Source organism: Ochotona curzoniae, unplaced genomic scaffold (assembly GCF_017591425.1).
Source record: "Ochotona curzoniae isolate NIBS_2020 unplaced genomic scaffold, NIBS_Ocur_1.0 contig_2318, whole genome shotgun sequence".
Lineage (NCBI taxonomy): Eukaryota > Metazoa > Chordata > Mammalia > Lagomorpha > Ochotonidae > Ochotona > Ochotona curzoniae.
In genome coordinates, this window is record NW_024465419.1 from 6,256,186 (window position 1) to 6,277,714 (window position 21,529).

General features: G+C 35.7%; 1 protein-coding gene across 1 annotated transcript in view; it reads right to left on the minus strand.

The window, feature by feature from the left end:
* Positions 1–21,529, minus strand: part of SNTG1 (syntrophin gamma 1) — a 584,956-nt gene that overhangs the window by 30,557 nt on the left and 532,870 nt on the right. Inside the window, exons 16-17 of the mRNA XM_040972717.1 lie at positions 14,373–14,525; positions 12,265–12,357 (exon numbers count right to left, since the gene is read on the minus strand). Of these exons, the coding sequence (XP_040828651.1) occupies positions 12,265–12,357; positions 14,373–14,525 (246 nt within the window). The remainder of the gene's footprint in view (positions 1–12,264; positions 12,358–14,372; positions 14,526–21,529) is intronic.

The following is a 21,529-nucleotide window of genomic DNA, read 5'->3' on the forward strand; positions in this document are numbered from 1 at the left end:
TTTCTTCAAGGCCAAATGAGCCCAACAGGAAACCATTATGCTAAGGGAAATGAGCCAATCCCAAAAAGTTAGATACCACATGTTTGCCTTAGTTTAAAATGAAAAGATGTCAGTCCAAAAAATAGTAGCTGTGAGTTGTAATATTATTTTAACCTCAAACAGCCTGTATCACACACAATAAGATATTGTGATGTAACTAATGAACCAACAATCAATGAGAGGCAGACTGCTTATGATCCACATCAAAGAACTGAAAAACCTGATATGTTTTTAATACGCTATGTTATTCTGTAACGGATTAGGAGAGCAGAGAAATCTTCCACTTTCTTAGAGTCTGTGAGGAAGATGTTAAGTATAACCTATCAAGATTGTAACAGGTAACTTATGGACAGCAGATTCGAATCTGCATTAGACATTAACAAAAACTATAAAGACAAACAGTGGGATCCAAGAGCGATCCTGACAGCCTCTTAACAGGAGGTCATATGCACAGAGCAGAGGGGCACCTCACAGTGGAGCAGGAGGACAGGAAGAGGCTTGTATCCCAACCCTGGAGGACTCCCAGATCCTCACCAAGGACCATCAGTATGGGCAACAAGGGCTATATTCCAACTGCAAAGGAACCCATGGGGAATTGGAGTGCCCTGTAGGCTGAGAACTCTGAGGTCATCCATTTCCTATCGGATCTCCCACACGGGATGGAAGAAGCTCAGATCCTTTCTCACAGAATCTAATGTTGTCAGATCAACAGCCAGGAGCCCTGAGTGGTCCTCAGAAACAGAACAGTAAGCTTTCTTTGAGACTCGGGAGAGCAGCTTCCTCTGGTCCTTACTTAGTTCTGCCTTTGGTTTCCCACTCTCTCTTGCAATGACCATCAGGGTCACTTGGGAGCCTCCCAATGCAACCCCCCACCCCTGCCAAAAAATAGATCAGATAGACAGAGACCAATAAGGAAAACTCAGTCAGTTTAGACTCATATATACCTTACTAGGTAGGACACAAAGAATAGTTACTCCTCACTAAGGTATTGAAAATTTCTCTGCACACCCCTCCTAAAACTGTTCAGTGCCTCAGTTGTTAACATATGCCTTGTTAGAGTTATAAAACTGTTTTGGACTAGCCTAAAATTTTCCAAGTCCAGTAAAAATCACAGTTCAATACTATAAGCTGATAAATATAAAAATGAAAATACACACAAGACAGTTGAATAGTACCCTATAACCATTTTAAGGTGTATAGCAGCCAGTGGTGTATAAACTAAAATAGAAATGTTAATGAAGTAGTCACAGGATGTGGTTAAGAACTTACATTTTCTAACATATTGGTCACTTGATACCATGTCAATTAACTTCATGATGTTGTAGATTGTTGTTGAAGTTGTGTAGTGGCTTTTCATATGAGGGGATGGTATTCTGCCAGCTCTACCTTCACACCAGGGTTGGTTTCCCAATGAAATTGTTGAATTTATCTGAACAATAAGATGCTGGACTCTATGCATGGTACATGCTTGCAATGAAGGAATCATGACTGGGTATTAACTGTACTACTGTAACAATATTGAGGAACCCAACCTGGGTGGGAGGGCTTTTTGGAGGGGTTGGGGAAATCCCAGAGCCTATGAAATTGTGTCATAAAATGAAATAAATTGTAAAAAACAGAATTTCATGAGCATTTAAATGGTGTTATTTATCTAACCAAAAAATCAGTGTAGTTTAATAATTGTTTTTTCTTTACTCAATATATGAAATAAAAATAAAATATTTGTCATTTCATTCTATTAAAACTGAAAATCCCAGGATCAACACTTTATCATAGTGGGTTAAACTGTTACCATAACACCAACATCCCCTATGGGCATTGGCTTAGGTTCTGGCTTTTCCACTGTTAATACAGCTTGTTGCTGATGACCCGGCTAAGGCAGCAGAAAATGAGCCAAGTGTTTGGTCCTCTGCTATCCATGTGGGAGACCCAAGTGAAGTTCCTGGCTACGAGCTTTGATCTGTTCCATTACTCACATTTGTAGCCATTGGGAGACTGAACCTGCAAATGGAAGATCTCTATATAGTGCTTTCAATTAAAATCCTTAATATTTTAAAATCCTTAATATTTAAATGCTATAATAAATTAAATTTATGATTTAACCATTGGTTATTTATTCTTTTTATATTACTATAGAGATGAAAATATGAATATGTTATAGCCCAGTATTGTAACAAAAATCAATTTTTTAAAATTAAGAAGCATGCATCTCTAAAGTATATTGAAAATGCATCATTAGTAATTTTACGTCAACTGCTGTGAGTGTACTAAAATAACATTACAAATAGTTACTCTGCAGATTAGATTTTGGATAGTCAGTACTCTCAACATTTCTTTAATATGGCTATTATATTTATATTTTAAGATAATAGTAATTTAAAATAACTTTGAATAAAATTAATTTACAGGTCAGCCAATATAAGGAAAACAAGTTGTAGTGAACAAGGATCATTACCACATATGGGGAAGCAAATTATGAGGATATTATAATAATCCTTGGGGCACCTGATATTCAATCAGAATTACAGGGAATTGAAAGGAACGTAGAAGGGTTAAATGTGCCTTTCTCCAAACAGAAAACTCCTTTCGTTACTTTAATGATCAGTAACTATAACATAGCACCTAATTTTTATTTTTCCGCTTTAGGATTAATTTTAATCATTTGAAAGTCTGGCTGTGGACTGCTCGGGCTCTTCCTCCAGGACAGCAGGGCAAGAGCGGTCAAGGATTTCTGTTAAGGTTCAGTAACATAAGGAAGCCAAATGTCTTTTTATGAAAGAGCTTAAATTTTACTGAGTGAGCCCACAACTTTTATCATGAAATATATTAATGAGAAGTGACAAAATCCTCACTATATATTTGATATTTGATATATATATTTGAATATACATGTAGTGATAATAAATTGAAAATGCATTACCAACTGGTAAAAATTTGTTGTTTGATTTTCATAGTCAAAAACTAATTTAGCATATTCCTTAGGTGATTAGGTGAGGAGTTAATTATAACATATATGTTTTTTATATATAATTAAGTATCTTATGTGCCTAAAAATCTAAAGATAAAAAATAATGGCGTAAATCTCAGCAACTTCAATATCATCATTATAAGAATGCTATTAAAGATTGTTTAGCGAGAAAGCAAGATTTAGGAAAATATACAATAAAAATTTATGAACCAAAATGCCTTCATATTTTAAAAATATGAAAGAAAAAGAAGTTCTGCAAAAGGATCATTTATACGTAAGCTGCTATCTGCAGCACACATGCTTATTTAAATGATTGTATTCAAATAGGCAGATGTTAAATATCCTTATACTCAATGCTTTCTACCCTTTATAATATAAGGTCACCTACCATTCCTAACCAGGCTAATAATATTTATTCATGTGGTTCCAAATGGAAAGTACATCATACACAGTTATATATGACATGTCAAAATGTAATCAAGTAGAATATTTCACGTGAGCACAATGCAGCACACTGCAATGGATCTATCATGTTTATGTGACACTGAATCACTCTCTCGGAGGATGCATGCATAGATGATAATTAATGTGGAAATCCCTCATGGGGCACATGTGAAGCATTTGAAATCTGCTGGTGTCCTTCAATGGAGCCCCATCTTTGCTAGTTATTGGAACTACATTACCACCATTCCACAGCCTTCAAGCTTTGTCTCTCCTTCAGGTTGGGAGCTACGGGCAGCTGGGATTGCTGTCAGATGCTGAACTTAAGGAGCATCCTCCACATTCATAGTATCTCACAGCTGAGTAAGAATCAAGCTCAAATCTACCATTCTCCCCTCACCAGTTTCTTCAATTATCCCAACCATCCTTTTGATGTTTTATTATTTTTTCCTTAATCAAATATCAGAGACCCATTCATGCAGAATGATTATAAATAAAAGTTTATTGAAAGTGCCTGGGTTCTTTCTCAAAGTAGGGAAGCAACTGAGAGTTCTGTTTACAGTGAGACAATAAACCCAGAGCATTTTCTAATTTACTCAAATACAATGTAATGTGCATTATTATTGCCTCTTTTTGTAATCATAATGCTGGTGTCATGAACTTTTCCCCTTTAAAATAAGAGGTTCTTGTGGTTTTTTCTCAATTGAGTAACACACGGGTATTGATTCAAGTCCCAGCTGCTTCACTTCCAACCCAGCTCTCCGTTACTGCTCCCAGGAAAGCAGCAAATGACTGCGCAAGTCTCTTAGTCTATGCAGCAATGTGGGAGACCTGGATGAAGCGCTGGTGCCTGGCTTTGTTTCAGCTCATCCCCAGCGCTGCAAACATTTGAATAGTGAGCCCGCAGATGGATGATCCTTTTGTATCTTCCTCCTCCCTCCCTCCCTCCTTTCTCTTTCTTTCTTTCTTTCTTTCTTTCTTTCTCTCTTTCTTTCTTTCTTTCTTTCTTTCTTTCTTTCTTTCTTTCTTTCTTTCTTTCTTTCTTTCTTTCTTTCTTTCTTTTCTTCCTTTCTTTTTCTCTCCTCTCTTTCTTTTGTCTGTTTCTGTAATTCTACTTTGAAATAAATACAATCAATCTTAAACAACTGATCAACATTTAGAAATGCCAGTGATCTAGGTAACTTTAGAAACCATGCCACAATTCTTTATTTTTTGCCACTGACATCATAGATATGCAAAACTAGATGCTTTTTTTTTCATCAGAGAATGCAGGTGCAAAGATGACTACTGTGGAAAAGTCAAGGTAGTGTGGAAAATTACTTCTTTTACCACACTTTGTGTTCCTTAGGTTCGGAACTGTTTAACAATAAACTTAATAATTAACCAAAAGAAAATAAACATTAATCAAGCTTACAAAAACACATTGAAAACATCAGAAAAAACAATGTCATACAGTCTTCATCATTATGCTTCTCAACTCACTGATTACAGAGTGTAATATTTCAGGACCTAGAAAAAAAACATTTTTGTGATTTTCATATGAAGATAATTTAGGCACTATACCAACTGTTAAATGAAACTTTAAAGTAGATTGTTTCTTTAAAAGGTTTAAAAAAATGGCTGCTTGTAGTAGTCTAGTGACTAAGTTCTTGCCTTGCATATACTGGGATCACATCCACTTCCCATCCACCTCCCTGCTTGTGGTCTGGAAAAGCAGTTGAGTGGGCTCGGCGGCGTGGCTTAGCAGCTGAAGTCCTTGCCTTGAACATGCCCCGGGATCCCATATGGCCGCCAGTTCTAATCTTAGCAGCTCCACTTCCTATCCAGCTCCCTGCTTGTGGCCTGGGAAAGCAGTTGAGGACTGCCCAAAGCCTTGGGACCCTGCACCCTTGTGGGAGATCCGGAAGAGGTTCCTGGTTCCTGGTTCCCGTCTTTGGATCGGTGGAGTACCAGCCGTTGCGGTCACTTGGGGAGTGAATCATCATACGGAAGATCTTCCTCTCTGTCTCTTCTCCTCTCTGTATATCTGACTTTGTAATAAAAATAAATAAATTTTAAAAAGAAAAGAAAAGAAAAAGAAAAGAAAAGAAAAGGAAAGGAAAAGAGAAGAGAAGAGAAGAGAAGAAAAGAGAAGAAAAGAAAAGAAAAGAAAAGAAAAGAAAAGAAAAGAAAAGAAAAGAAAAGAAAAGAAAAGAAAAGAAAAGAAAAGAAAAGAAAAGAAAAGAAAAGAAAAGAAAAGAAAAGCAGTGTAGGATGGCCCACAGCCTTGGGACCCTGCACTCATGTGGGAGATGCAGAAGAAGCTCCTGACTTCAGAAAGGTTCAGATCCAGCCATTGTGGCCACTTGTGCAGTGAACCAGTAGATGAAAGAGCTTTCTCTCTGTCTCTCCTTCTATGTGTAAATCTGAATTTCCCATAAAAAAGTAAATAAAAATCACAGCTAAATGCTCTAAAGGTAACAGCTACTTAGACTTTTCCCATAACTCCAGTAAATCACTATTTGACATTTGATTAATGTATACCCAGGGATCAGACACCAACATCCTTTTTCCCCCTTAGCAGAGTATCTTGATTGATCTTCTAATTAAGCTGTCAATCAGCTCTTCCCACACAATCCTATTTCCAGACTGCATTATCCTTCTAATTTGGCAAGAAGCTTAAGCACACATGCTGTCTCTTGACTCCATCTGTCTCTTTCTCCAAAAACTAATTTGCAACAAACATTGATATTATAAAAAGTGACAGCCTCCTTCAGTTGTCAGTGAAGGAGGTAGTGGTCAGATTGGATAAAGAACATTTTAAATAATATATTGTTTTTATTTATCTTCATATGTTTCACATAATTTCCATGCATTTGAAATTCATTGTCAATAAAATAACAGGTCCTATGTGTGAATAGGTTCCACAGGTGCAAATTAAACTCATTGAAGACTGAAAATATTTGTGTGCTGACAATGTACAGAAGTGTTAATTTTCTTCTCACCATACACAGCAGCAGACATTTTCATAGCCTTTTCACTGTATTAGAACATTTAGATTTACAGGAGGATGTACATCGTTATATATGAATGCTACATCATTTTTGCCAAAGGAACTTGAACATCAACAGATTTCAGGTTTTGGGGGAGAGAAAACTGCCCTGGCACTGCTCTCCTGGGATACTAAAGAGCCTTCAGAATTTCATGAAATGGGTTTTATCAAAAAATACACAAATTGAAATGTTTCCATCAAAAACATCATCCTCATTTCATTTTTATATCATTGCCTACCATAAATTTGATGGAAATCCCAAACTGCAATTGTGCTTTAATTTTAAAGTTAAATTTGTATAGTGAAAAAAGAATGAAATTAGAAATATCACAGTTGAACTCTAGGCTCCTCTGTGACCATGCCACTGTTGAATGCTGACTGTTATAGTTCCCTGCCCATGTCCATGCTGGAAGGTAGCACATTAAGGGACAAATACCTGGGTCCCTACCATTGTGTGGGAGGCTTGGGTTGTGGTTTGAACTCCCAGCTTTGACCTGATGTACAGTAGTCTTGGCAACACTTGAAGACTAAACTTATGGATGGAAGTGCATGGTCTCTTGCTCTCCATATCTATCTAAATATATACATACACACATATATGCATATATACATGTATACATATATGTGTCTTTCAAATAAAATTAGATTAAATAACAAGTAAAATTTGAGAATCTAATGCCAAAAGATCATAGGATTAATTTAAAGCTGGTATCACTCATTTATTTCATATTATACTGATCAATATATTAATTGCTATTCATTCAGTTCTGTATTTTTGAACTCTGCTTTGATAGCTTGCTTAGAGTAATATTTGCTCTAAACTCAGTGCCTTTCTCTTTCATTTAGGGGTAGGTGTTTGAAGCATAAGAATGGTAGTGCAACATGTGGTATGGTCAGAAATTCTTAGCATTGTATGGCAGAAAAAATTCACCTCTGAAGGCTTAGTATGTGCCACTCACTGTTTAACACACTCCACCATCCCACCAGTTTTCTAATTTACAATTTCACAATAAAAAAAAATTATGTTACAGGACATTTACCCTGGATCTCTGCCTGGCTAGTCCATGTGGGAGGCAGTAGGCACACTGCATACAGTGTCCCCAGGGGAACCTTTGACAGGAGCCTAAGCTAACCGAGACCACAATTTAGCCTGTTCACTGGGCATGCAGCAAGAGTGCTGGGCTGAACCCCCGTATCTCTTCTCTGCTCTTTAACAAACTGTGCTAGACTTCCTTAGTAAACAACTCTGGGAAGTTAAATGTACCACTCATTCTGTTTTTCAGCATATAAGGAGTTTGCCTTGAGATACAGCTTCCTGTGCTTCCTAATCTTTAACTTCTTCTTCTTAACTAGCCAGTCAGAGTGTCATCGAAGGGTGCGAGTACTGTTGGACTGCCCTTCTTCCTGCCCCTTTCTCCTATATAAGCTTGTGACTTCTGTCAAATAAACAGATATCCCTCACCACCAGTGAGGTGTTTCTGGTGTTTCTGAAGCAGAGGGACACTGTTGCCTTACCCTCCCCCCGAAGTGGTCTTGGGGCCTCCTGGACAGAAGATGACCAAGATGATGTCATTCACATTACCATTTTAGAGACAAAAAAAAAAGAGAGAGTAAGATCTGTGGGAGCTGTGTAGTTTTTGCAAAGATCCTTCAGATAAGAGATAAGCAGAAGCAGGTTATAGCTGTGCTGGGAAGACTATGATATCAAAGAGGAAAAACACAATGCAACCCTAGGCATGGACGAAATGACAATTTATGATTGCAACAGGATTCATTGAAGCATCAATGAGTTTGAAATAAGGGTTATCATTTTCAGCATCAATTCCTTATGTTTTTCTTTGAATTTTTGTTTGTTTCTTTTATTTGAGAACCAGAAAGACAGTGAGATATATATGGAAACTGTCAGAGAAAAAGAGGAAGCAGCCATTCACTGGTTCATTCTCCAAATGTCTGCAAATCTTGTTGGTAGGTTAGGATCCAGATAGAATCCAGGATCTGGGAATCCAGTGCAGGCCTTCCCTTGAGATAGCAGGAACTATTACTTGCTTTTCCCCAGTGGCTGCTTTAGGAGTAAGCTGGAATCAGAAGCCCTCAGGACTCACACCGAGTTCGCTAATATAGTTGTTCAAACAGTATCTTAACACTATGCCAATTTCCCAACTTAATATGCTTTCTTTGTTATACTTTACTCTTAGTATTAGTAGTATTAGTAGTATATGGTGCTTCATTTATTGTTAATAGGATGACAAGACACAATTCAGGAGTCACTGTTGTGCCTTAGTGCATTAAGACATCACCTGCAACACTCATATCTAATTTGGGCACTGATTCAGGTGCTCCACTTCCAATGGAACCTCAGCTAGTGCATCAGAGAAAGCAGTGGAAGATGACCTGAGTGCCTGGGCTCCTGGATGAAGCTCCTGACTTTGGCCTGGCCTGGCCTGGGCTCAGCTTTAGTGGTCATAGGAAGAACAAATCAGTGGGTAGCAGATCTCTCTCCCCCCACCCCTGTGTCTCTGTGATTATATATCTTTCAAATAAATAAAATCTTTAAAAAAGATACACTTACTTTTTTTAATGTGTGACAAATTCAGGGGTTAATTCTTAGGAAAAACAAAAACCTTCAGGAAAATCATAAACTTTGACTCAGAAAAGGCAAAGTATACCACAGCCAAAGACAGAAAATATATTTAAACATTCTAAATGATGAAGGAGAAAAATGATTTTAAAAAGTAGAGGAAACATAGGAAATTTATGTTTGACAAAAAGCTTTTAGTCTATCTGATTTCACTCTTTACATACACTGAATTACAAATACAGGCAATAAAATATATGCTAGTTTTCATATTACCTCCTAGTGTTCTTATGATAAGTGAATTAAAAGGGAAATGACTTTTGTCATATTATATCTAAATAATTATGCACTACCTCGAGGTTGGATTAATAATTATCCTTTGAATGTTCATGGCTTTTTGGAAGTGCTTCAGGATTCAAAATACCTGACACCTAAGTTTGCTTTGCAATAAATGTAATCTTCTTTATTTTTCTAAAAGCAAAATATAATTATCTGAAGACGAATATAAAAGTTTCAGCTAATAGTCAATTCTCTTGTGGGTATACTTGAGGTGTAAGTTACAAAATTAATGATGAAAATAATGAAATATATTCTATTTTTAAATGCTAAGATTTATCTGAATATTTTTGTAATGTTATTGTAGCATAAATAGTTAATATTTCTAACCATATTGAATATTTAAGAAAGTATTAACATTTGGCCCAGCACAATAGCGTAATGGTTAAGGTCCTTGCCTTGAATGTGCCAGGATACCATATGGGCGCCAGTTCTAATCCCAGCAGCTCCATTTCCCATCCAGTTCCTTCCTTGTGGCCTGGGAAGGCAGTTGAGAATGGCCCAAAGCCTTGGGACCCTACACCCGCGTGGGAGACTCGGAAAGAAGTTCCTGGATCCTGGCTCTGGATTGGCACAACACCGGCTGTTGCAGCCACTTGGGGAGTGATTCATCAGACAGAAGATCTTCCTCTCTGTCTCTCCTCCTCTCTTTCTGCCTTTCAAATAAACCAATAAATCTTTTTTAAAAAAAGAAAGTAGTAACATTTAAGCTTTCAAATATTTTTTGAATTTTGGTAAACTACGTCAGAGGAATGATGGACATTGCAAGCTATCGTCATTATAATGACTACAGATTCCATTCCTTCCTACCTAATTCTTAGGTGGCCTTGAAGTTAGATACTGTAAGTGATAGAATTAGAAAATTGCAGAAGAGTGCTTTCTTGAAGGCCTGGGGTTCTTCTGGAATGTCAAGCTTTGACTGCTAATGTAAACTCTCATTTTTTAGGAAACAATTCTCTCTTACTACATGATAAAAATGAGTATCAACACTCATTCCTACAATTTTCAAGGCAGTAGAAACACAGGATCTTTAGGACATTGATTGCACCAAGATTTTCTTCCTTACCACATGGACACAGTAGGACACTTACAGAAAAATTCAGGAGTAGGCATTTGGCTTCCTGATTACGGTGCTAGTGAAGATATCCCCATCCCATATTTGACTGCCTGGGTTCAAATTTCTGTCTCCTGCAAGCACAGACTTTCGGGGATAGAGTTACTATGACCTTGTGGTCCACATGAGAGACCTGCATTGAGATTGTGTCCTCTGGTTTTGGACCCAGGATGTTTTGTGGAAATTTGGGGAATGAAACACCTAATGGAAGAGAACCCTAGGTAAGCTCAACTCGGAATTTAATCCGGCATTCAGAAAGGCATTCAAAAAACTTTGTTTCTCATTTATTCTTGTGAGATTCTTTCACCATGTATTTTCATCCATGTATTAGAGTTTAGCAATGATTATGGACAAATTTGGTTTTTGAATCACCAGACCTTAACTTCTTTTATAATCAATTTAATTAATTTGTAAAGTGATTTGTTAAACTGATTTGATATTCATATTTGATTAACAAATCAAGTTATTTATTGCATTAATCTAATACTTATGGGCTTCGAGTTTGATGAGAATTTTAATAAAAAATTGCTCAGCAATAGGAAAATTCCATAGCAGTTTCATTTGAAAGTCCTAGAAAAGCCACAGCATATGAAATTCTTATTTGCAAAAGTTTTCAGTAATGAAATATTCAAATGTGACCTATAAAGGTGTTATTTTGATTTCATAGTACTATACATAAATATATTAAAATAACTCATTTTAGACCATATGAACTTTTGTGCTGCAATCTCACATTCTGACATAAAAAAATCACATGATATTAGAACTCTAGGCAATTATTTACCTGGCTATGAAGACATGTAATTCACAGAACTCAGGCCTGCCAAGAACAAAGCAGTCATCTCCTACTTACCATCTTTCCCATACATTTGCACCAGCTTATTTTGCTGATGTTGCTTTAGAAAATAAGATATAGGGCTTGTCTTAAATGTGAACTATAAGTATAAATCCATTAATCATTGATATTTATCTTAAGTCATAGCTTGACAAGGAGAAAATGGAGTGGATTTAAGAAATTTGTGACTTAATGGGAAGGAAGAAAAATCGTTGAGAGCACAGAAGCTCTGGCATCCGTAACTGGAAGATTAACAACTGGCTGGGGCTCAGTTAAGTTTTCAGATAATACGCAAGGAACGCGATAGCAATAGTCCGTGCTCTGGTTTTATCATTTGCTACTTGACAATCATTGGTTTCCTTTTGTCATTGTTTTGTTTTGTTTTAATATGGATGGCTGAGACAGTGTTCTTTATAATTGAAAGGACGTTACAAATTCTCTGTGAAATGGACACCTTAGCACTGCCAGATCTTTACTAAGGCAAGTGTTTGGAAAAGACCTATGTTCCTTGTTACAAGTTCCAAGCTTCAATGTTTAATCATTTTGGAATTTTAGCCTAGTAGCTGTGATAAGAAATACCATGTGTCTGTCTTTAATCTTATGTTTGATCGGTAGATATTAATGCAAGAAATCATAAAGAAACACTTTAAAAAACTGGAGTAGTGGGAGAAAATGTTTCTAATCTTCAATTGTGAGGTCATATAAACATTAGTATATTGATGGATTTAGTTACTTGATTACAATGTTTTGTTGTACTATAATTATATATTGAAATGTGGTTAAATAGATAAAAGCATAATGTATATCTTAATACCAAAAATATGGATATTTATTCTTCTTACACGATAACAAGTTAAAATGCTAACAAGAGAGTGAGAGAATATTTCTGCACTATTATACCGCTGAGCCAGCCTGAGCACATTACCTTTGTTGCAGCATCAAAGCAGATAAATCCAGTGCTAAAGTCAATGGTGAGTCCCATTAGATGACTTTCTAGAACACACGCATATGTCTTGCACTAGATAGAGCAGAAAACACAGTTACTTTACATAGCATTGATGCAGTGTCAGTGTCAGATTATGTTTAGTTACTAACAATATCAATAACTGTGTGAGAAACATAATGTTATCAACATCACATTATTAACAAAATGTATGTACTTCCACATGGCACAGGCTAATACACATGCGACATTTTTCTTACTGATTCGTGTAAATATTTGATTATCAATAGTTCAGTCAGTAATGGCTTCACACTGAGATAGAATTATTTTAGAGTTTTCCTTACCATAATATTGCGCAAAGACTGATAACTGCTGATAATTGGAAATTACATATACTATGGTAAATTGTTGCACCTATAGACCAGTTTTATGTTTTTTTTATTGTAATAGGACATTCAAATGATGAAAAATATAATTTATACACAAAATAACAGAGATAAAGAGCATGTCATCTATTTCAATCAAGTTTTTTATATTGATTCTACTAATCCTGTATTGTTCTTATTTTTATACTATATTTTTCATATCATACTCTTATACATTAAAATGATCATAATTTCCATAAAACAGTCTAAACATACAGTAAGGAAATCACATTGTGATAGCAATTATAGTTGAATAGATCTAGTTACTTTCACCAGAAAGCATTATTTATAGGTTTGAATCTAAACTGCATATAATTATAGCCATGCCAAGTATTCAGTACAAGTTAAATTTTTCAGAGAAAAATATAGACTAAAATGATATAGAATAAAATGATGTTTAAGCTATTTATCATCTTTTCACTTTTAATTTTAAAATATCTGTTTGACTGAATTGCTATTCTGCACTATCATATTTTGAGATGCATTCAGCTACGTTACCAATTTTAAATATCTACAGAAGCTAGTAGAGATATTAGAAAATATTGCTTAGGGAATGAAATGGTTACAAATTGAGATCTCTTCTTATTCTCTTTGCCTTAGTAGCATCCTTCACATGCAACATGGTATGCTGACAGCAGAAATGTGTAATAAACCTGTAATTAGTTTAATATATTGAAAAAACTATGTGCAGAGATCTCTGCTTTTAGGCAAAGCTCCAGTATTAGTAGTTTATGATCCTCATACTTTCTTCCAGTCAGATACCCTTGTTCTTGCTCTGTGAATCTATTTACTTGTTACAAGTGCATCCGAATATTTTAGCTTTGCCACAAGTCTGTTAGAAATCACCTCTAGAAACATTCTTAGGAATCTATTCAATTCCATAGTCTTCTGAATTACAGAGGCCTGAAGCATATACAATTGGATGTAGATGTGACTTCAGTTTTTAGACATAGAGCTCAGGAAATACCTCCTGAGTACCTGCAAGATGACTCGCTCTAATTTACAGCATGAATGAGTAATGTTGTACAACCTGTGGTTTAGTGTGGGGAATGACAAGTACATTCACCCCGCTAGAAGACAACGTGAGTGTGAGCAGTTTTAATAAAATAGAAATAAGAAAGGACTATAGGTAAGAGTGGGAAAGAAGGAGTTTAAGCATGATCATTGTGGAAAATAATAGTAATTGGTAAAATTACTATTTACAGAACAAAAATCAGAAGAGTGTTAATGGATGATATGACCTTTGAAAAAGAGTCTTAAAGATGTATACTGTTTTTGAAGTGCTGAAATGAAAAGAGCTATTTAGAAGAATGTTGTGATGGAAACAGTTTGGAAATTAGATAATTATGTGGACAGAATCAGAAATGACCATGTAAGAAATTTACTAGATTCAGGACATGTTTGTGTTTGATTCAAACTACGGATCTATTTTTGATTAAAAACGGAAATACATTTTGGTAAGTAGTAGGACATAGACGAGAAAAATCAGATGGAAAATGAGGTGGAAAAATTAAAATGTTTAAAGCCTTATTGCTGTTCATTTAGCAAAAATGGCAACTACTGGATCCATGCATTTTTTCTACACAGCACTGAATTCAAACGAGAACATGAGGTGAATCTTCGGTTCTCACAAGGAGCCACAGACACTTCATCCCAGACTCTCACCTGTATCCTTTCCACTTCTAGGAAGGTGGCAGTCTGGAAGGCTCTTTCCCACTGGGCAAGGTCACAGTCTAACTCTACAGAGAAGTAGAGATCCTCCCCAGACTCAGACTGCACGGTGAAGCAGTGTTTCCGCCGGTCCAGCAGGTCACTGTCCTGGTAGAAAGCCAGAGTTACACAGGCAGACACAACATGGATCCATGCAGCCAGTGGGGTCAGACCTTGACAGCAGCAGCAGTACAAAGTACACATTCCAAAAAAGAGGCAACACCCCACGACCTTGGTAAGTCTTCATTAAATACGATCCCAAAACACAACACTCCTGATACTGAAGGCCATAATTAAGGCATAACTTTTCTGTTATCACATGGAAGCATGGCCTTCCAACTGAAAGTTGGAATTTTGCCTTCCAGTCTCACTAGCAACATAACCTCCAAAGAAATGTAAACATGAAACCCAGTTTATTACTGTATGAAGGGATGGCACACACATTCCCTTCTTCCTTATACAGCTGCAAAATGCTGAATTAGTGCTATGACTTTTATAGCATTTTAAAATATTTAATAAAGTTCTTATTTAATTTGTGATACTTTTAAATAATCATGAAAATCTTCTCATTGAGAATCAGAAGGTATACTGCATTTAAAAATACTCCTTCTTTATATGACACTGCGTATCAGAGAGACAAAAGACTTTGACACTGGCAATTATGTCATCTTATCAAAACATTTCAACTGCACTGTGCACATATTGGCATGTATTCCAATTGCAGGGTTGTTAAGCATGAAAAATAATGTACTTAATACTGTATGAATAGAGTAACCTACAAAACTTGTCAGGTGTAACTTTGAAATATGTATTTGTTTGCCCACACTGGCAAACATACACATATACACACGTTTAAATGAAGTGTACTAAAAATATCAAAATATTAATAATTGGGAACTTTGGTGGTTTCCTTAAACAGGCAAAAAGTGTATCATTGTTATATACCAATGCTGGACCTCTCGCCTTTCATAAGTGTTTCAAAAAGCATAACTATTTTTCTTGCTTCCCACTTGAATGCTCATAACTGCTATGGCAGGGCTTGTAAAAGAAAGCCATTTCCAGAGCTAAAGAATTTAGCTCTCATGATTGGTGTCAACAGAAGCTGAGCAAGTTAAAGGTGATGTACTCTGTGAATGATCAATCCACTTTCCTGGTCTGAGGCAGAAAAAATGAAAATACATTTGTGTGAGTAAAACCTAATGACAAAATAGGTGCTACAGTAGTTTATGTCAATTTAGAATTATAATTTCTAGAGAGGATGAAAAATGCATATCATATTATTTCAACAATATGCTTATATCAATTATTATAAATTCCATTGTACGAAATAATGCAAACTATAAAAATATGATTGAGAAACAGAAAAATATGATCTTGAATACAATTTAAACAGTCTTGAAAGATGGGAGGCAAGGAGGAAGAATTTCTTTTCAGATAAAGAAATGGGATTTTCAGAGGCCCCAACCAAGTCTGAATAGCATATTCCAGCATTCCACAAAATGTGGCCAAGATGTTGGAGCAAGATAGGCAAAAAGAGATGGAGTCAGTGATCATGTTAGGAGTTTTGGGCTTAAGCAAAGGAGTCATGATGAACCATGCACAAAGCATTACAGTTGTATTCTTTCCTTTACTGCACTTACCTTGACAACTACGCTATCATTTTTTTTTTAATTAATAGCATTGGTACAAAACATAAAATTAAACATGTTCATTATCTTCAGACACATTGCCAATTGTACAATTTATTAAACTGATCTTCACTTCACTTTCTTCGCAATCTACGATGTTAATCAAGGCCATGACTAGCCATTTTGCAAAATTTTTTCAATCTAATAAATCGTATGTAGCAATATAATTTAAAATTCATCTTCCTTTAAGATGTTCTGCTGTCCTGGAAAGTGGTAATGTCTTAGCAAAAATTAACACCTTTATTATTTTCAAATGCAATATTGTAGCTCTTATTTACCTAAGCATAGAAGCTCTCACTATCAAAAAGCTAACAGCTCTCTTACATTCACATGCTGTGTAGTCACATGCTGTGTTTATTATACAGCTTTGCTTATGCATTAATTCTTCCTACTGAGTACACTAACTAAATATTCTGGGCATTTTTACCTTCTAGACTCACTTGAGTTGGAAAGAAAAGTGCACAAAAGGATGAAAAAACATTGGTTCAGATATGATGTCACAAGGAAACAGTAATGGGCAGTAAGACATTCTGGAGAGAGAACATTTGTTGTAGGGAAGTCTGTAGTATTATCAAAGGCTTTAGAGACACAATAGGCAGTTCCAAGCCTGTGTGAGTCAGATGACACTCTAAAACATTCCCAGCAATCCACCACCTGGAGAAACTATAGAGGGACATCAGGAAAGGAGACAGGAGTGGCTGCATTAGAGAGAAAGAAATGGGGCAGTGAGAAAAGAGAGAGAAAGAAAACTGTAACTAAAATAGCAAGTTATGATTCCTTTTAGAGAAAATTGCCTGGGGCCCAAACAGTATAAAGATCTGCTTTGAAAGCAGTCGTCTCAAATAACTGCCTCTGGATTCCCCCTTGTGGCGTTTGCTCCTTTGCTGCTTAGGCCCTGTCGAAGGTGATGCTTCATTTCCTCTGCTTAAATTTCAGCTATGATCAAGTTATGTGCACATAACAAGATGAAATACTGGAAAATGAAATTTGCATAGAAATAAATTGATGTTGGCTAAAAAGCGATGATTGTAATGTGAGTATATATGTAAGATGATTGATAACTAGTGAGACAGCTGGATAGATGACAAATACAGATAATAGAGAGAGGAAGGAAAGAAGGAAGGAAAGAAGGAAGAAGTAATATGGGTGGATAGTTGAACAGACAATAGATGATAGAGGGGTAGACCTCTGACTAGGTGATGATGGTGATGATGATGATGATGATGATGATGATGGTTGATACAGAGACATATATCAATAGATAGGTAGGGAGATAAATGATCAATAAACATATAAAAGCATAAATAATATGTTGATAAAAAAATCAGGTATCCTCCCTTCATCATACTCTCACAAGAATAATTTCCTAGTGAGATCATTAGAACATAGGCTCTAGCTATGGAAGACTGACTGGACTTACATCCCACTTAGTACAAGATAATCCCGGGAAATTAATGACCATATCCATGCATTTCCTAACTTTCCTGTGAAATGGAAATAACTAATTGTTCTGTTGATAATGATATATCTAATTTAGCTTTGATTCTTTGTAAATTAGCTCATAATAATAACTATTTCTGCTGTTCATGTTGACATTTGTTAAGGTAAATATGCACATCATTCGTTAACTTCTTCTTTACTGCTTTGGATATTATGAATATTTCTGTCTCTTTGTCAGATTTGTAATTTGATCTTGGAGATTCAAAGACTTCCTGGTTTCTTTCCCACTCATGGGATTCCATTGCTTCTTAATGGTCATTATAATAACGATAAGCAAACGATATCATGAGTTTCAACTGTGAGTATTCCTTATTCAGACTTCTTCAAAAATATTCTTACTTTTATTTGTTCCAAGTTCCCAATATAGATTTCACTGACCACTAACCACATACTGTGTTTCTCAGGAGTAGTAAAACAATATTATGATGAAACAATATCAACATATTATAAATATCAACATATTATGAATACGTTTGCAAATCAGGCAGTTTTTTCTGCAACATAGAGAAGACAATGGGTGTAGGCAAAGTGTATTTTTATGAAATGCAAATAAATAAGCAATGTGCTTAAATATGTATTGGTTTTCCAAATATTATCAGTAAGAAATTTACATTTTGCTTAAAACACACAAATAGGGATTTTTAAAAAAATCAGTGAGATATCTATATGGCAGATTTTCCCCTGATGTCCACATGACCCATTGGCTTTTTGACACACTAACATTATATGGCAGTTTTTTACACTTTGTTTGGTTCACTGGTCATTGCTCAAATCATGGCTATTTTTTTCCTCAAAATAAAGGACACTTGTAAAGCTGACAATAGAAATGAAAAGCTAATGAGCCCAGAAATCAACTTTTGTTCTTATTTTAGAAAATATAAGATACCTTATATGCTATGTTACTTAATGGATCAATTTAAAGTAATTAATCTACTACATTTTTTTACTTGAACTTTCAATGAATTTGCTAAGTCACTCAATCTTTAAGTATGAAGTCACTAGAACAAGCATATACTCTGATTTTTTAATTTAAGAAAGGAGAAACAGGATTCTACAAGTAAAAATAACATCTTTGTTTAGTGTTTATAACTGCAAGGACATACTGTAGAAATCAATTCTTGTCAAATAATTTAGAGATGAATTTCAAGGAAGCATCAAGTACATGAACTGATGAGCAGATCAACAAGTCCCTTAGAAAATGTGATAGAATACACAACCCATTATAATCCTAGTTTCTAAAAGTTCTATTCTAAATTTTTCTTTAATTTTTCATTTAATTTACTTTTAATTTTTTTTTTGTTTTAATAGTCCATGGTACAGTTCCATAGGCTGCAGAAATTCCACTCCCCCTCTCTAAATCCTTGCCCTCTCACTAACACCCCCCATTTCATTACAATAGTATAGTCTTCAGTCAGTCATAAGTCCATTATTCTATTGTTGAAGTTACCCTGATATTGTATGCATGAACAATGGCAGTGAGTCCAGCATCCTATTGTCAAGATACATTGAACAGTTCATTGGGAGTCCAACTTGGGCTTGGAAGTAGAGATGCACACTTCATTGTAGCTTCAAATTTGCCATATGTTGCTGAAGCAGCAAAAAAGAAAATCAAAGATTTTCCTGAAGTAAATGACACTATTGTGTGCTCTCTGAATAAATGAGGAAATTATTAAGAAAGAAAACTATTCTGAACTAATGAAAATAAAAATATCAAGCCCACTGAGATGTAGCAAAAACAGTATTGAAAGGAATATTGATCTCTTATTTTGCTTGAAGGACGCCTTATATCAGAGAGAATATATGATATTTTTTCTTTAGGGATTGCCTTTTTCACTGAGCATAATGGTCTCTAGTTGGGACTGCTTGGTTGCAAATGATAGAAGTTCATTCTTTTTGATGGTTGGGCAGTATACAATGGCACAGATGTACTACAGTTTCTTTATCTACTTCTCCTTTGAAAGGCATCTGAGTTGTTTCTGTCTTTGATATTGCAGGTTGTGCTGCTGAAAATATAGGATTACAGATTCTTTTCCTATATTCAGATTTCATTTCTTCTGTATATATTTCCAGAAGTGGGATAGCTGGGTATACAGCTGGCCAATTTTCAGTTTTCTTAGCACTCTCCATAATGACTTTCATAATGGTTGTACTAACCTACACTCCCATTAGCAGTGAAAGTGGGTATCTTTTTGCACACCAGCATGGTGTTTTTAATAGCAGGCTGAATATAGGGCAATATCACCGAGTTAGGTTGAACTTCTATGTGGTTTCCATTTGTATTTCCCTGACAGCTTGTGAGCTTGAGCATGTTTTCATGTCTATTTTGCCATTTGACTTTGTTCTTTAGAAATATGTATGTTAATTTCCTGAACCATTTCTTCACAGGCTTGTTGGTTTTGTTGTCACTGAGTTTCTGAAGCTCTTTGTATATTAGTCTCCTATAGGTTGTGGAGTGTGCAAAATTTCTCCCATTTCATTAGTTGCTTATTCACTTTGTTGATCATCTCCTTTGCTGAAAATTTTGTTGGTTTGGTGTAGTCCCATTTATTTATTTTGGCTTTGGCTACCTGTGCTTTTGGTGACTTTTCTAAGAAATCTTTCCCAATTCCACTATCTTGCAGAGAACTTCTTATGTTTTCTTCCAATACTTCGACGTTTCCTGGATGGAAGTTACTATACAGTTAAAACTTTCATGTAAATCAAAACATTGTTGGAAATGTTTTATTTAATTCAACTTTAAAAAAAAATAAAGTTGGAAAATTGGCTCAACATAGCATAGCCCTAACTACATCAAGCGTAAAAGATACTTGAAAATATTCAGCCAATGTAACTAATGTGGATTACTTGCTGACTCCCAACTAAATTCTCTATTGCATGTAGATAAAACCTCTATCCCAGCCATTTGTAGTAACATATTTGGCAGAACTAGCCAGGAAAAAAAATAATAAAACCCAGGAAGTGTGATAAGTCCTGAGGAACCGTGGCAATTCCTGAGGATCCATGGTAATTCCTGAGGAACCGTGGTAATTTCTGAGGAACTTTATTGCAAAGAACAGTTCTTGCTTAGTCATCTTCTTTCTCTTACCCTGCCTTGGCCATTGGCCGCCCAAATCTCTGCTAGTATTTCTTGAAGTCAGAGGTTTTCCCACTCTCTGTTAAACCATTTTCACATCTACTAACCTATAGATGCTTTTCTGTCTACCAATTAAACATTTTTCTGTTCTCTATTCATCAGTATGTACCTTAGTAAACTATGGAGCCCACTTGCCACCACTGTCTATGCAGTGTTAAGATTTGTAGAACTCTCCTCTACTTCCCATGATGATACGAACAGTTTTTGTCATCCACACGATTCTCAGAAACACTGATATCTATTAAGAAAGCACTGCTGGTATTTGCATAAATGTCTTATATTCTAGGTTAAATATTTCCTGAGACTCCTGGGAGCTCGAAACACCTTAGAGCAGTAATTTAATTTCTCCAACATTAAAAAAGCTGTTTTAAATGCTTAAAAATGTCTGAACTGTTTTAAAGTAATTATGGGCTAAAATTCTTTATGTTCTCTTGTTCTCTTTTTTTAAGATTTTTATTTATTTCTATTGTAAAGTCAAATATACAGAGAGGAGGGGAGACAGGGAGGAAGATCTTCCATCTGCTGATTCACTCCCCAAGTGGCCACCATGGCTAGAGCTGAGCCAATCCGAAACCAGAAGCCGAAGTGGCACTTATTGGGTCACTTTAGCTACCATAGCTATTGAACCATCAGGCTTTCCTACCCCCATTCAATTCTCCAGATTAAAACTTGCCTTGAAACGGGAAAACAACTGGGAGGTGGTGCTTGAGAGGTGATTACAAACCACCATCACTTCATTAATATCCAAGAAAACTCTGAAGAGATTGTAAGGAGTTAAGATAATAATCCCT